Here is a 15,789-nt window from a genome sequence, read left to right as displayed (position 1 = left end):
CTTCAGCTCAGTAGCTGATTGACAGGTCCATTAAATTTGAGTTGTACTCCCATCCAAACTATAGTGCCCATAAATCCTAGTTCACATGTAACCACCACTAAAAATAGTTTACAGAGCTGTACCCTTTGGTGTAAGTTGCCATCACATAGTGCACTAGTGTCAAAATGAATGAAAGCAACTTGTTTCCTCATTTCAGAGTTGCATCACACACTACTAGCACTTGCACCTCACTGTGTGACCATACCTGGAAGAGTTTTGTGGGGAACATTAAAACACATCAAACACCACATTTGAGCAGTCATGACTGGTAGACGTGCAATGTCACCCCAATTGGCATTTTTGCCTATCACACACTGTTACACATACCTTGAATTGGTATCGTAAAGGTGTAATTGTTACCCTCATTTGGTTGATCAGCCCCATGCCATCTCTCCACTATCTCTGAATCATAGCGACATTCTCAGTTTCCAAAACCGTTCCATAACCTGCTTCCACATTTCAAGGCCCAAACATACATTTGCCATCTTGCTCTCGGTCTCCTGACCGTGACTGGAGTTCACAGCTAGAACAATGATTTTCTGCTATTTATTGAAAAAATGTAAAATTAGCCTTTCCCAGAAATTTAACATGTAGGTAGGGGAAAAAAAAATGTGACCACCTTGTTCTCTGTTTACATCTTTTTGACAAACCACCTATCTTTTTTTTTATTAAATTTTAGTCTAGTGTGCTACTTACAAGGGAACCTCCCCATTGCACCCCCCTCAGAATTAGTTATAAGTTGGTACAGTGGATAGGCCTTGAAAAACTGAACACAGATAAATCAAGAAAACAGGAAGAAGTTGTGTGGAACTATGAAAAAATAAACAAAATATGCAAACTGAGTAGTCCATGTGTAAGATAGGCAACATCCAGGTTAACCTTTAACCCATGAGCGCTGTGGTCCCGTGGTTAGCATGTGCAGCTGCGGACCGATAGGTCCTTGGTTCAAGCCTTCCCTCGGGAGAAAATTCTAATTTTTTATTTTCAGACAATTATCAAAGTTCAGGCACTCACATATAATCAACTTCGCTCTCCAAAATTCCAGGACATTTCAGATTTGCTTGGACATATGCAGGATTTGACGGTGGACATGTTCAGATTTGCTTGGACATATGCAGGATTTGACGGTCTACACACGGAAAAATTTGAAAACATTAAAAACATATGTTTTGACAGAGCACAGTCAAAACTGTGCGACTGTGAAACTGTTGCTCTTATGTTTTCACACTTTTTTGGGAGTGATTATCACATCCACAAGAGAACCTAAATTGGGCAAGGTAGATGAATCTTTTTACCCATTAACCAAGTGCACAAGTTAGGTGGGTCGACAACATATTCCTGTCATGTGACGCACATGCCGTCACCAGTGTCGTATAGAATATATCAGACGTGTTTTATTGTGGAGGAATCGGTTGACCTATGACCTTGCAATCAAATGTTTTCGGTTTCCATTGGACAGGCACGTCCTTTCGGCTACTAATCACACGGTTTTGCGGTGCGGCCACAAAACACAGACACTAAACTTATTACACTGAACAGAGACGTCAATGAACGAACGGACAGATCATAACTTTGCAAAAATAAAGAAAGTAAAATTTTCACTCTAGGGAATATTTGAAATATTTGAACCAGGGACCTCTCATTCCGCAGTAGCTCACACTAACCATGGGACCACGGAGCTCCTGAACTCCGGCACTCCTAGATGTTGCATATCTTGCACATGGACTACTTAGTTTGTATATTTTGCTTAGTTTTTTCATAGTTCCACACAACTTCTTCCTGTTTTCTCGATCGATGTGTGTTCAGTTTTTCAAGGCCTATCCATTGTGCCAACTTATAAATAAATCTGAGGGGGGTGCGATGGGGAGGTTCCCTTGTTAGTAACCTTTCAGTATTCGGTACATAGCTGTGCACAAGACTAACTGTATATACCAGGATGAATTTTCACTCTGCAGCAGTGTGTGTGCTGAGTTAAAACTTCTTGGCAGGTTAAAACTGTGTTCCGGACCAGAACTGGAATCTGGGATCTTTGACTATTGTAGGTGATTGCTCTACCTACTGAGCTGTTTGGGCACGATTCACCCACTTAGTTGGTGAAGCCATTGCCTGGGATATGCAAAGGTTCTGTGCTGGAGTCATGGTCTGGCACACAGTTTCAACTTGGTGTACACTCCACTGCAGAGCGAAGATCCGCTATGAAAAATTCCCTTTAGGCTTTGGCTAAGCCATTTCTCTACAATATCTTTTCTTCCAGGATTGTTAGTCTCATAAGGTATGCAGGAGAACTTGTGTGAAGTTTGGGAAGTAGGAGATGAGGTTCTGGCTGAATTAAGCCACTGAAGGGAATTGATTCCTTTGTGGGTAGCAGATACAGAGTAGTTGCCTGTAAAATGCAAGGTTTCCAGGTTGAAGTTCCATTCTGACATAGGGTTTTAATCTGCCAGGAAGTTTCAAATTGAATATATATAGCCTGTAAACCACTCATTCCACATTGCCTCCATGAAACTTTCGTAAATGATCTATGTAACCGTTAACTAAGTAACAAGGAGCTGTGACAGATAGACCCTCTTAAATTTTTTTCATGCTTATAGCATTTGAAGGTCAGTGCCCAGACATCAGTTTTCTAAAGTACTATGACGCAATTCTTAAGGGAGTCAGGAAAATCGTTTTTGAAAATTATTATTTCTGACAGCTGTTGATCACAAAGCCAGGGTCGTGATTCTTCTGGATCATCTTGGAATTCTCAGGGAATTACAATTTATCTGGAAAAATAAGGGAAATCTCGGAGAATTCTGTGTTTTTAAACTGAACACTGGAATTTAACTTGATTGTTGTTGTTGTTGTTGTTGTTGTTGTTGTGGTCTTCAGTCCTGAGACTGGTTTGATGCAGCTCTCCATGCTACTCTATCGTGTGCAAGCTTCTTCATCTCCCAGTACCTACTGCAACCTACATCCTTATGAATCTGCTTAGTTTATTCATCTCTTGGTCTCCCTCTACGATTTTTACCCTCCATGCTGCCCTCCAATACTAAATTGGTGATCCCTTGATGCCTCAGAACATGTCCTACCAACCGATCCCTTCTTCTGGTCAAGTTGTGCCACAAACTTCTCTTCTCCCCAATCCTATTCAATACTTCCTCATTAGTTATGTGATCTACCCATCTAATCTTCAGCATTATTCTGTAGCACCACATTTCGATAGCTTCTATTCTCTTCTTGTCCAAACTTAACTTGATTGAGCTTTATAAATCACAATTTTTAAAATACTTAATATTTCAAAGTGTGGTTTATTTTAATATTAGTCCATATAATTATTGATGTTTAAAAACTGCGGTTAAAATACAGCGAAGAGGAAAGGAAAGTCATTACTGTGAGATGCTCAGTACCATGACCCACTCACCCGTAATTTCTCACTTCCTTATACCTGGAATTCTCTGTCTTTTTTTGCCCCAAGTTCGAGCAATCGCCCAGAAAGCATTTTGAACTTAACTATCATAGTTGCCAGTAGCTGAATGTGTAGTGTACAATTCTAGTACTTGAAAAGTCGTCAGTACGAATCTCATTGGTAACAACTTAATTTTTTATGTCTATGTTAATTGCATGTTTATTAACAAAATGATATGTTAACAAATATTGGTACATTATTTTTTAATAAAAATAACATCTTCCTGTTTTTAAGTACTAATCACATAAAAATGCTAGTGAATACATTAAATTGAAATTTATACAAAAATACTAAATATTGACTGCAGGAGAGCTTCTGTTAAGTTTGGAAGGTAGGAGACGTGGTACTGGCAGAAGTAAAGCTGTGAGGATGGGGCGCGAGTCGTGCTTGGGTAGCTCAGTTGGTAGAGCACTTGCCTGCGAAAGGCAAAGGTCCCGAGTTCGAGTCTCGGTCTGGCACACAGTTTTAATCTTCCAGGAAGTTTCATATCAGCGCACAGTCCGCTGCAGAGTGAAAATCTCATTCGGGAATATTATTGATGTTCATACGACTTTTTAATTGCACAATGAATTATTTTGCATTTCTATCTAATTTTCATTTATTTTCTTATGATTAGTGATTAAAAAACAAAGGTGATATTTTTATAAAAAAGATTCGGTGTTTGTTAGCTAACTTGCCATTTAATAAATATGCAATTTAAATAAAAGTTAAAAAAGGTGCTACCAATGAAATTATGATTAGTAGACTTCCATGCTATACACTCAGCTGTCGGCTGCTATGCTGATAAGCTTAAAATGTTTTGTAGGTAACAGCATTGGAAACCTGCTTTCCTAGCATGATTTTTTTTTAGGGGTTTTAGAATTATATCATACTGCTTTAGGGAATTGATGTCTGGGCACTGACTTTCAAATCCTTAAAGTATAAAGGAAATCCAAGAAGACCAGTTGATAAGGTCCTTCCATTCTGTATTGCCCACTGCACCTGCACTTTTATACTGCTCCTTATAATATGGCACTGTCCCTGGCTAAACTGGAGCTAACTTTCTCTGATAACAAGCTCCTTCCCCCCCCCCCCCCCCCCCCCCCATCTTCCCCACCTCCCCCCATTTATTTCTCTCTTTGCTCTTGCCTCTTCCTTCCCATCACTTACCACTTTGTTTGTAGAGCCACTGCCTCCAACTAACCCTACACTTCAGACTGGTGCCAGGACACTACAGCTGCATGTATCTCTGCTCAAAGGAAGGAAAAAGTCTGAAAGTTGAACTACCATTTTCTATTTTTTTTATTTACTTGGCAATTTACTGGCCAACACCTCCAGTAAGATAAGTTGTTACTTACATGCCAATGTGGGTACATGAAATCTAACCACACCACATCCAAAGTGCTTCATCCGCATTCACAAGTTTTGATCAGTATTTTGCAGTTATTAAGATTTTGCCACTAAACTTCTGCATGGCATGAATTTTCATCTGGATCTCGTAATTTACATTCTATTTAGTAAGAATCTAGGGCTCAGTCTAATCTATTTTAACACAACGTGTCCTGACATTTTCCTCATATGTTTTGTAAGTTACTATTTTCTATCATTGTTACTAAAATGTTTTTGTGGATCTTTTTGTGGAAAATTCTCGCAATGCTGGTAAGTAAAATGAAGTTGTGGTAAAAGTTGTGACTTGTGACATACTATCAAATGTTTGTGATGTATTTCTTTTATTAGTTGGATGTTAATTCACCATAATATTAAACTGTGTTAATGTGCTTCACTTACAAATGAAAAAAGTGTTGGAATGTGAACTTGTAAGTGCATTTAAGAGAAATGTCGAGAGAGCTTATGTTAATTGTTATTTGTGAAGAACAAGCTGGAATTAGAAGCTTCGTAGCAGTAGAGCTTTTGATAATTGTGTAAGTGACGGCTTTTAATTCATATGGAACAGTAGTGACTCAGACATACGGGTACTGCTGCTACAACAAAAATAAGATGTACGTGTAATAATAATTGTGTAGAAAAACAGGAAGAAAGGCAGGGCACCATGTTTAACGCTTGCAGATATCGACAAGTGTATTGTCTGTGGGACACTGCACCTTTCAGTCGATATGTGGTACTCCATCTTGAATGGGTAGTAATAGTGACCCAGAACAGTAATATTTATTATTATTACTGATCATGTGTCATCCAGATAGATCATAATTGTAATATTGACACTATCCTGTAGCTTGTTACCATAAAATAATTGTTATTGCTGATATCCACAGATATAACTGTGGATGCCCACATCAATATGAGCATTTATCTGCAAAGTAAATATTACTGCTGATACTTCCACCAGCACAGACCGATACCTATATAAACAATACATACTTGTCTCAAGGAAATTGTAATTGTTGGGGATGAATAATTCTCTTGCAGTTTGTTGCTGTGTTGTTGTCTCCTTGGCACAATATTTTGACAGTGTAGCTCCTTGCAATAATCTAGTACTCCCTGATTTGCTAAGGTGTCAGGGGAATTGCTCTTCCTGTAGATCATAATTTGAACTTGTTAACAGAGATGGCAGTAGCCCAGTCTGAAGCATATTAGTCTTGTAATTGAAAAGTCATTGAATCAATTCTTGCCAGTAGATTTTTAAAATTGCTTTTATTGAAAAGAATCTATTATCAAATGGAAATGTTAATTATCATATTTTGAATCATTACATTAACTTTTTATTCTTATTTACTGACACCATAATAAAATCAGAGTTGACGGTAAGCTGCAATTTGGTACAACAGTGCAAAACATCAGATAGAGAGTAAAATACTTTTCTGTTCGTATAAATTAAACAGAATTGTTGTTAGATATACGTTTTTCATTAAAAAATAAGAAATTTTGCATGTTTGTACCAAATTTTAATTGCTTTCGTGTGATTATCAAATGAAATTTAAAAAAATTATGACTCAGTATTTCATAACTAAAATTTCTGTTTGATAAAAATGTTTAAAATTTAAATAAAAAAAAGAATACTATTGGTGATAATCAAACCAGCAACTCTGTGATTATAAGACGACAGTGCTACGCACTGTGTTACTGCCGACTATATTAATAAGGTGGAAATGTTTTGCACTTAATAGCACTCCAAAATTTTCTGGTGATTGAGGGTAGTTTTGTCAAGCTTTTTATTATTATTATTATTTGTAGGCAGTAACATTCAAATTGCTTACATATAAAGTAAGTCAGATGTCCAGTCTGTGAAGTCCCCTTGTCAGTTGAAGATTTGTTACCGTAGTTGTGTTGAAGTAGTGGTAGTTACAGTATTAATTAGTGATGTATGCAGTCATTGTGATACAAGCTGTGCCCTTTTGGTTGAAGAATATAACAGTTTAATCATAATTAAGCATACTTGGTCAGTACTGAGATCCCAGTCTCTATATTAATTTGCACTTTTGGTTGTTTCATAGCATTAAAGATCCACGTTTTGTAATGGGATCTACAAAATGCGATGGATGGATGAAAGCTAAAATTGAAAGTGCTGCTGAATTGTATAGTAATACGTGCAGTCATTGGGAGTAAAGCCTGGTGTTTAATGTTTGGCGAACTTTGAGATCAATTCAGTACATTAGTCTTTTTCTTTTATCAGATCCTCATTGTGACATTATTCTTCGTAGTTTGCTCTAAAAACATAACATTGAGAGAGGGTGAAACTTCCTGCACTCATAATAGTTCATAATTTGTTTTATATATGAACTGGTATTAAACTCTGTTTTCTTACTAACTGTCAAAAGTAACGTGTACTCAATTTCTTTTTCAGGTACTTCTAATAAAGTGGTGACAAAGTTGTAACAATGGCTGAAACCCCATTCAGAGGAAATGGTGAGGATGACGAATCAGACGGTTTTGACGAGTCCATATTGAAGGGTCTAGAGGTCGTGGATACGTGGTATGACGACGATGAGGAGGAGGAGGAGGAGAGGAGAGGCAGTATGGATCGACAGACTAGCTCCTCGAGGGCTAGCAGGGAAGTGGACAGATTGGGTAGGAACGAAGAAAAAGAGGAAAGAAGACACAGGGGAAGAGAACACAGCAAGGAGAGTGAGAAGGAAAGAGAAAGAGAAAAAGAGAGGGAGAGGGAGAGAGAAAGGGACAAACGCCTTAGGGATAGGGAATCTACAACAGCAAAGGAAAAGTGGTATACGGAAAGGACAAGTAGGGAGGACCCCAGGAAAAGACGACTTGAAGAGGCGGAAAAAGAACTGCTCAAATTACAGCAGATAAATGAACGCAGGGCCAAAGAAGGCCGGCCATTAGTAAAACTACCTGTGAGTGGTATAAGGCGCACACTGGAGGAATTAAATGAGCGCCGGGCAAAAATGGGCCTACCATTATTAACAGTCCCTTGTGAAGAAACACCACCGAAAAGACAAATAGCACTGAAAGGCCGGGATACAAAAGAAGATTATGCTGGTGATCACAAGTATAAGGGTAGCAAACAGTCTGAGGAAAATCGCATAGTAAAATTAGAGCATTTGGATGAAGATCTCCCTGGCACACGAGCAAAGAAATTACAACTTGCCAGATACAACAAAGCTTCAGAACGGTCACGGAATGTAGCGAGATCATCTGGCTCTGATGACAGATCACATAAATACCAGAATGATCCATATGCCAGAACAAAACAGCCAGAAGACAAATTAACGAGCAGTCAGAATGTCTGTGTTACACAAGTTTTGAGGAATGCTCCGGGAAGCTACACGACATCGGTAATAACATACAACACGAACATAACCAAGGGGTCGTCAGTGTCACAGTATTCGACTGTCGTCCAGACTTCCATCGACGACGATCTGCCAGTCGCTCCTCCTCCACCACCTAAGCTGGGTCCAATATCTTTCAAGATAGGTCAGTCGTCAAAAAGTTCTAAGCCCGCCACAGCCTTGGCACTCAGTGAAGAAGAAGATGACGACGACAAAATTGAAGAAGATGACGACGACTTCAAACCTTCTTGTTTAAGTCAGCGCTTGTTGGCAGCAACAAAATCGCACAAAAATATGGAAGTCAGCACTTACAAAAGGTTTGTGTTAATGTTTTTTCAATACGCTAAATATTTTTATAATTTGGGTATAATTGTATAAAAAGCTCAGACATTTTTTGGTCTTCAGTCTTGTGACGGGTATTTGATACAGCCCACCAAGAATTTCTCTCCTGTTCCATTGTTTTCATTTCTACATCTACATCTACATCCGTACTCCACAAGCCAACTGACGGTGTGTGGTAGAAGGTACCTTGAGTACCTCTATCGGTTCTCCCTTCCATTCCAGTCTCGTATTGTTCGTGGAAAGAAGGATGGTCGGTATGCCTCTGTGTGGGCTCTAATCTCTCTGATTTTATCCTCATGGTCTCTTCGTGAGATATACGTAGGAGGGAGCAATATACTGCTTGACTCTTCGGTGAATGTATGTTCTCGAAACTTTGACAAAAGCCCGTACCGAGCTACTGAGCGTCTCTCCTGCAGAGTCTTCCACTGGAGTTTATCTATCATCTCCGTAACGCTTTCGTGATTACTAAATGATCAGTAACGAAGCGCACTGCTCTCCGTTGAATCTTCTCTATCTCTTCTATCAACCCTATCTGGTACGGATCCCACACTGGTGAGCAATATTCAAGCAGTGGGCAAACAAGTGTACTGTAACCTACTTCCTTCGTTTTCGTATTGCATTTCCTTAGGATTCTTCCAATGAATCTCAGTCTGGCATCTGCTTTACCGACGATCAACTTTATATGATCATTCCATTTTAAATCACTCCTAATGCGTACTCCCATATAATTTATGGAATTAACTGCTTCCAGTTGCTGTAGGTAAATGATAAGGGATCTTTCTTTTTATGTATTCGCAGCACATTACACTTGTCTACATTGAGATTCAATTGCCATTCCCTGCACCATGCGTCAATTCGCTGCAGATCCTCCTGCATTTCAGTACAATTTTCCATTGTTACAACCTCTCGATATACCACAGCATCATCCGCAAAAAGCCTCAGTGAACTTCCGATCTTATCGACAAGGACATATGTGTATGTTGTGGATAGCAACAGTCCTAAGACACTCCCCTGCGGCACACCTGAAATCAATCTTACTTCGGAAGACTTCTCTCCATTGAGAATGAGATGCTGAGTTCTGTCATCTAGGAACTCGGAGAAACACCGTACCCCTTGTCTTCAGTTTATCCTCTACAGCTCCCTCTTGTACCATGGAAGTGTCACCTGATGTTGTCAGTACCTCCACATGCTTTTTCCTCACTGATTCTGTGGAGAACCACCTCATTTCTTTTCTTGTCAGTCCATATAATTCTCAACATCTTGCTGTATCACCCCATCTGAAACACTTCTATTCTCTTCTTTTCTAATTTTCCCATCAGTCAATGAGTCACTTCCATACAATGCTATGCTCAAGATGTACAGTCTCAGAAATTTCTTCTTCAAATTAAAGCTGATGTTTGTTGGTGCTACATAATAGACTTCTTGTGGGCAGGAATGCCTTCTTTGCCTGTGCTAGTCTGCCTTTTATACCCTCATTTGTCATCCTTAATGTGCTGTTTTGCTTTCTAGATAGCAGGATTTCTTCACTTAGTCTTCTACATCTACATCCACATCCACATTTATACTCTGCAAACCACCATGGGGTGCTGCATGGCAGAGGTATGTCCCATCTTCTGTAAATGTATGGTAAACTATCAGAGAATGAGGTGCCTCAATGACTTTCCAACATCATTCAACAAGATCCCTGTGATCCAGGTTAATGGTTGACTTGGGACTACTATGATAACCGAAAACTCATATAATTCACAATACAAATTTTTACCAAAACTATTGCCTTATTGTATTTTCAAAATGTGTAATGTGTCATTAGAAAGCCTACTGCATTATTTAACACATCACTCTCTTCAAAATGACAACTTATTTACAAAGTTGCACTGAAAACAAACTGTATTTGGCACCACTTGCTTTCAGTTCACTATTGGAAAATGGTGTGTCGTCCATACTCTAACAACAGATCAATGGTTTATGTTGCTCCAGCCCCAGTGTGTGTTCTAAAAATGAGATTCAGGCAAAACAGTGTGTTCCTTTTTTTCCTTTGTCTTTTCTCACTCAGATGGGGGTTGACTCTCTTGGCAAGTCTCCATTTTCCTAAGCCTCATCTTTTTTTTGTTTTTTCCCCTCTGTTTCTCGGATACACTGTCCACCTTCTTTGTGGCCTTCCTCTTCCCATGTCATTTCCACTGCCATTTCTGCCACTCTCGTGCCAGCATAGGTGTCATCCTTTCTTGTGACATGTCCATACCATTGCAGACTTCTCTCTTGATGTTTCTTTGATATCTCTGTCACTTTAATGCTACCACTTATTCTTTACTTTCTGATCGTATCAGCTCTGGAGGTGCCATAAATTTTTCCTAACATTCTCTTTTCATTCACATCCATTGCCTTACAATGTGTTTTACTTGGTCAATGTGTCGTAATGTATCTGCTCCATACAGCATTGTGGATCTCAGTATTGACGTAAACACCATTCCTTTAATCTCCTAATTTATTGTTCTATCACACAGTGCACCTGACAATCTTACACTTACAAGTGTACTTGTTCCTGGCCTTTTGATACATACTGTATACAAAGTAGTTATTAGAGACTTGTAATGGGGATTCTGGCCTGTTGGTTTGCAACAAAACTTATTAGTGTGCAAGGGATATCTCCCGACTGATCAAGCAAATACCAAACTTAATATTTTTGTGTTCCAGTGTCCATTGACGCACAAAACACACATATGGGTTTTCCCTCTTTTTTTCCAATCATCTCTAATGGTGTAAGTAAAACACAGAAGCAAAAGGCTTTCGTGAAACCACAGTAAAAAGGTATTCGTGTTCTAATGTGAGGCTTATTATTTAATCATTGTGAAATTACAGTGAATAAAACTTGTATCACAAATTTTGGTTAAAACCTTAAACAGAGAACAATAGGCACATAATCTACAGCTTGTCGGCAACATGCAGGTCTCTCAGTTCAGATATATCCTGGTTGAGAAACATGGCAAAATTGTAGTCATGTTACCAAGCATTCTGAGGAGGAATGTTTACATCTGACATCAGTTTGTAAAACTTAAGACTGCTCACCTAGTAAGGATTAGTGATTTCACGTGGAAGTAACAACAGTTTGTGAAAGCCCATTATGGAGCTGGCCATCTTCAAATGTGCTGTTTATTTGTATAAATGACTATGAAATTAAATGAAAGCAATGAGCAGAAGGAAGGTTACTTCTAGAATCACTATTGTCAGATCACGATTATCATTAAGGCAGTGACTCAGCATACTTTCCCACCCTTCCAAACACTGCAGACCTATAATAGAGGTGGCTGTGACCCAGATACGCCGACGGTGAAAAACTTGCATACCGTGCTAAGCTAGGTTACGTGATAAATAACTTTGCTTATAGTCTCTGTGTTCTGTTTTTCTCCAAGGCTGACCTTGAGCAGGAATATGATGCACTTTTTGGAGAAATCTGTATGGAAATGACTTTTAAAGGACGTGATAATGCCAAACAAAACTTAAAATGGTGGAAATGTTATAACACGAAATCATTAACAATGAGAAAGCATCGTAGTGAGAGAATAGGACTTAAGTCGGGACCGACAAAAATGAACATAGGAAGCCTGTATAAAAACCTTGTGTATTATATACAAGTATCTCCACAAGTTGGAATTGAGAGGTAATGAGATAGTGTGACCATGTCGGGGTTAAAACAGAAATGATAACACCATTGTTATGGTTAATCTCATGATGGACAAAGTGAAGTAAACTTGGTCCAGTGGCTCAGTATAAAAATACACATCTTAAACCAAGGCAAAAGCCAAAACTGTAGATTTTTTACCTTCATAGGCTAAGTCGCAAAGTGATTGAGTGTGATCCAGGTAAGAGTACTGGTGTTACATTTGGACACATCTGACGTGGCAAGAAGTTGTGTGCTACATTAATTCCCTAAATCAATTAATGAGAAGGCTGGAATAGGTCTTTTAAGAAGAACTCTGGTATTGTCTTTTACAAAATTTTGCTTCTGCTTCATCTGTGAATGAGCTTGTTCACAGCATATTGAAGCCTCCATCTGTTCTTATAAAGAGAAACTGTCATTGTTACTGGATCCCTTTGCAAGTTGTTGTGTATCCATTGGCAACTGAAAGAAATGACACCAGTAGTGCTGTTACATGAAAACACATACACTTTGTGTTATTGTTTAGAGGCTTTAACATGTGTGTTTCATTTTAATATCTGTAGTTTCATAAGAACCTCCATGTATTCGCGTATTCGATTTGATTAAGTCAGAATTAAAAATAATTTATTCTTGATTGCCTTTGGATGATGGAGCTTGGGAGCAACCTGGTTATTCACTTGCTACAGGAATGGGACGCTTATGATTAATTTTTAAAATCTTTTGTGGGAACACATGTAACATAACACTTAAAATCATGACCTGAAATGAGATCCATTCTGTCTGAAATTTTGCCCACCACACCTAAAATAGCTTTTTGTTGCCCTCCCAATTTCCACAGTATTCTTGTCAGATCTTACACTCCTTCTGCACCCATCTCCCTACCCTATGGCTCCTACCCTTGTGACCGTCCCCACTGGAAGAGTTGCCCTATGCACCCTCCTATCACCACTTATAACAACACTGTAACTGGCAAAACATATACTATCAAATGGTGAGTCACCTGCTTAACAAAGTCATATGCCAGCTGTTGTGTAAACACTGTTCGGCCTTCTACATCAGCGTGACTACCACCAAATTATCAATTAAGATGAATGGGGGTAGGCAGAGGGTGCATACTGGCAACCCACAGAGCATGCTCTACAACATGATATTCGTGACCTCGGCGTCTCTTTCACCACATACGCCATCTGGATTCTTGCGCCAGACACCAGTTTCTCAGACCTCCGCTGGTGGGAACTAGTACTACAACATGATCTCGGTTTCAGAATGAGATATTTCACTCTGCAGGCTGTGGCTAAGCCATGTCTCCGCAATATCCTTTCTTTCAGGAGTGCTAGTTCTGCAAGGTTAGCAGGAGAGCTTCTATAAAGTTTGGAAGGTAGGAGGCGAAGTACTGGCGGAAGTAAAGCTGTGAGGACGGGGCGTGAGTTGTGCTTGGGTAGCTCAGTTGGTAGAGCACCTGCTCGCGAGAAGCAAAGGTCCCGAGTTCGAGTCTTGGTCTGGCATACAGTTTTAATCTGCCAGGAAGTTTCATGATCTCAGTTGTCTGCAGCTCGTGGTCTCGCAGTCGCGTCCTCACTTCCCGAGCACCAGGTTCGATTCCCAGTGGGGTCAGGGATTTTCACCTGTCTCGGATGACTGAGTGTTTGTGTTGTCCTCATCATTTTGTGAACATGGCGACATTGACTGAGCAAAGGTTGGGAATTTGTACGGGGGCTGATAGCCGCGCAGTTGAGCGCCTCAAAAACCAAACATTATCATCATCATGATCTCAGTTCTTGCCACTCACCTGGCCTTAATTTATGTTAATTTCTTCTGTCTCAACATTTCTTCACTGTAACTACTCTTTGCTTCACCCCATTTCAGTTTTATACATCTTGCATTGTCTTTCCCATCTATTTTGCACCATCCCCCTCACACTTCTGTTACATACAATGCACTTAGCTTTTTACTCTTATTGACTTGTGCATGATGTTTAAGCAGTAATCTCTATCTGCATATTTCCCTGTCTTCCACCTTTAAGCTCTCAAGTTTTCAAATCTCATCCGACGCAGTCCCCAACAATCAGTCTTTCCTTCTCATACAGTATGGTAAGTCTCCCCTGGTGGTTCTGAGTGACTTTCCCAAAATCCACCCTCTTCCTTCCTCTTCAACCCTTCTGCCTGAAGGAGCCACTGGCTCCAAAAGCTCGCCAATTACAACCGCCTTTTATGTGTGTGTTCTGTCGCTGCTTGGTGAGTAGATTTTTTATCTATCCAATTAAATAATTTTGTCAATAATTGAATGTTGTTGTCATTATATTAACCCTTGTCACAATAATACGTTCTGATTGATTGAAAATTTTATAGAAAGTGATTCCATACAGGGTGGTCTGAAATGCTCTGGAAAGCTGATAAGGGTGTTGCAGAGTAGGTTGTGCTGAGAAATAATTGTTAAGAAAAAGTTAGATACATTTCACCATTTCTGAGTTAATTAACATTGAAGTTAGCCAAGCAGGCCATTGCGCATAAGTTCAAGTGGCCTGCCAGACACAGTTGTTCTCATTGTGTATATGATAGCACACGAGATTGCTCAGCTTTTGGGTGAGGTTAAGCACTTATTATCGTCCCTTGTTCAATTTTTGTGTTGCTCACCTGCTCGGTTTTACGAAACTAAACGGAGAACATGTTTGGCGACACAGTCTCTGGCAGGCTGTTGAATTTGCACCTGATTGGCTAACTTCAGTGGTAATTAATTCAAAAACTGTGAAATGCATCAAAGTTTTTTCTTAATAATACTTTCTGTGTATAATCTGCCCTGCAACAGCCTAGCAAGCTTTTCACATTGTTTCTGTCAACTCTGTAGATAAGAACAAAGGGAACTTGTCTAAAATATGCTGCCGTTATTAACAGATTATGTACGCACTAGAGAAAATCAGTTTGTGCTTTTATTAAATATTTTTGATGCAGTTGTCTTGTAAATTTTCAATGAAAATTTGAGGTTTTGAGAGTATCCACTGTTGTTGATAGGAGCACAGCTGACTGTTGAAGAAGTAATGGAATCTCTCAGATGTCTTAGTGCCCAATGTGACCAGAGATTGCATTGTCACCATAATAAGTCATCTACATAATCTGTGTTTCGTTCATGATGTATAATTTGAGAAATGCTCTTGTGCAGCCTGTAGATGTCTGTGCAGTCTGTAGATGTCAAGTGTCATCTTGAATGCGAACACCGTATCACTATTAAAATTCTTAACACACAACCCAGTTTGCACAGAGTCTTTGGCAACTGAGTCCTGGTAGTGTGAAGTGTGGGCTAGAATATGTGTCTGCTCTACTAGACCAAGATTTTGTGCTTGTAGATAAGACTGCGTCCGGCAACAACAGATTGTTCTGGATTTCTGTATCTGCCACCATTGTTTGGTACAGTACTGTGAAACAGTCAAATAGACTGTCCGACATAACTTTTGAGACTGTGACTGTTGTTCAGAGTGCAGATAACTGATTCTAGTCCACACATCAAACTATTTGTACTCAGTCATCAAAGGGGCTGTGGAAATTGGTGTGTGTGTGTGTGTGTGTGTGTGTGTGTGTGTGTGTGTG

General features: G+C 39.4%; 1 protein-coding gene across 5 annotated transcripts in view; it reads left to right on the top strand.

The window, feature by feature from the left end:
- Nucleotides 1-15,789, top strand: part of LOC124716908 (serine/arginine repetitive matrix protein 2-like) — a 182,455-nt gene that overhangs the window by 64,331 nt on the left and 102,335 nt on the right. For all 5 annotated transcript variants that reach the window (XM_047243473.1, XM_047243474.1, XM_047243470.1 and 2 more), the window contains one exon: nucleotides 7,266-8,525. In XM_047243473.1, the coding sequence (XP_047099429.1) occupies nucleotides 7,300-8,525 (1,226 nt within the window). In that variant the 5' untranslated portion in view covers nucleotides 7,266-7,299. The remainder of the gene's footprint in view (nucleotides 1-7,265; nucleotides 8,526-15,789) is intronic.

Source organism: Schistocerca piceifrons, chromosome 9 (genome assembly GCF_021461385.2).
Source record: "Schistocerca piceifrons isolate TAMUIC-IGC-003096 chromosome 9, iqSchPice1.1, whole genome shotgun sequence".
Classification (NCBI taxonomy): Eukaryota; Metazoa; Arthropoda; class Insecta; order Orthoptera; family Acrididae; genus Schistocerca; species Schistocerca piceifrons.
Note: the sequence above shows the minus strand (reverse complement) of the source record. Positions and strands in the feature narration are given on the sequence as shown.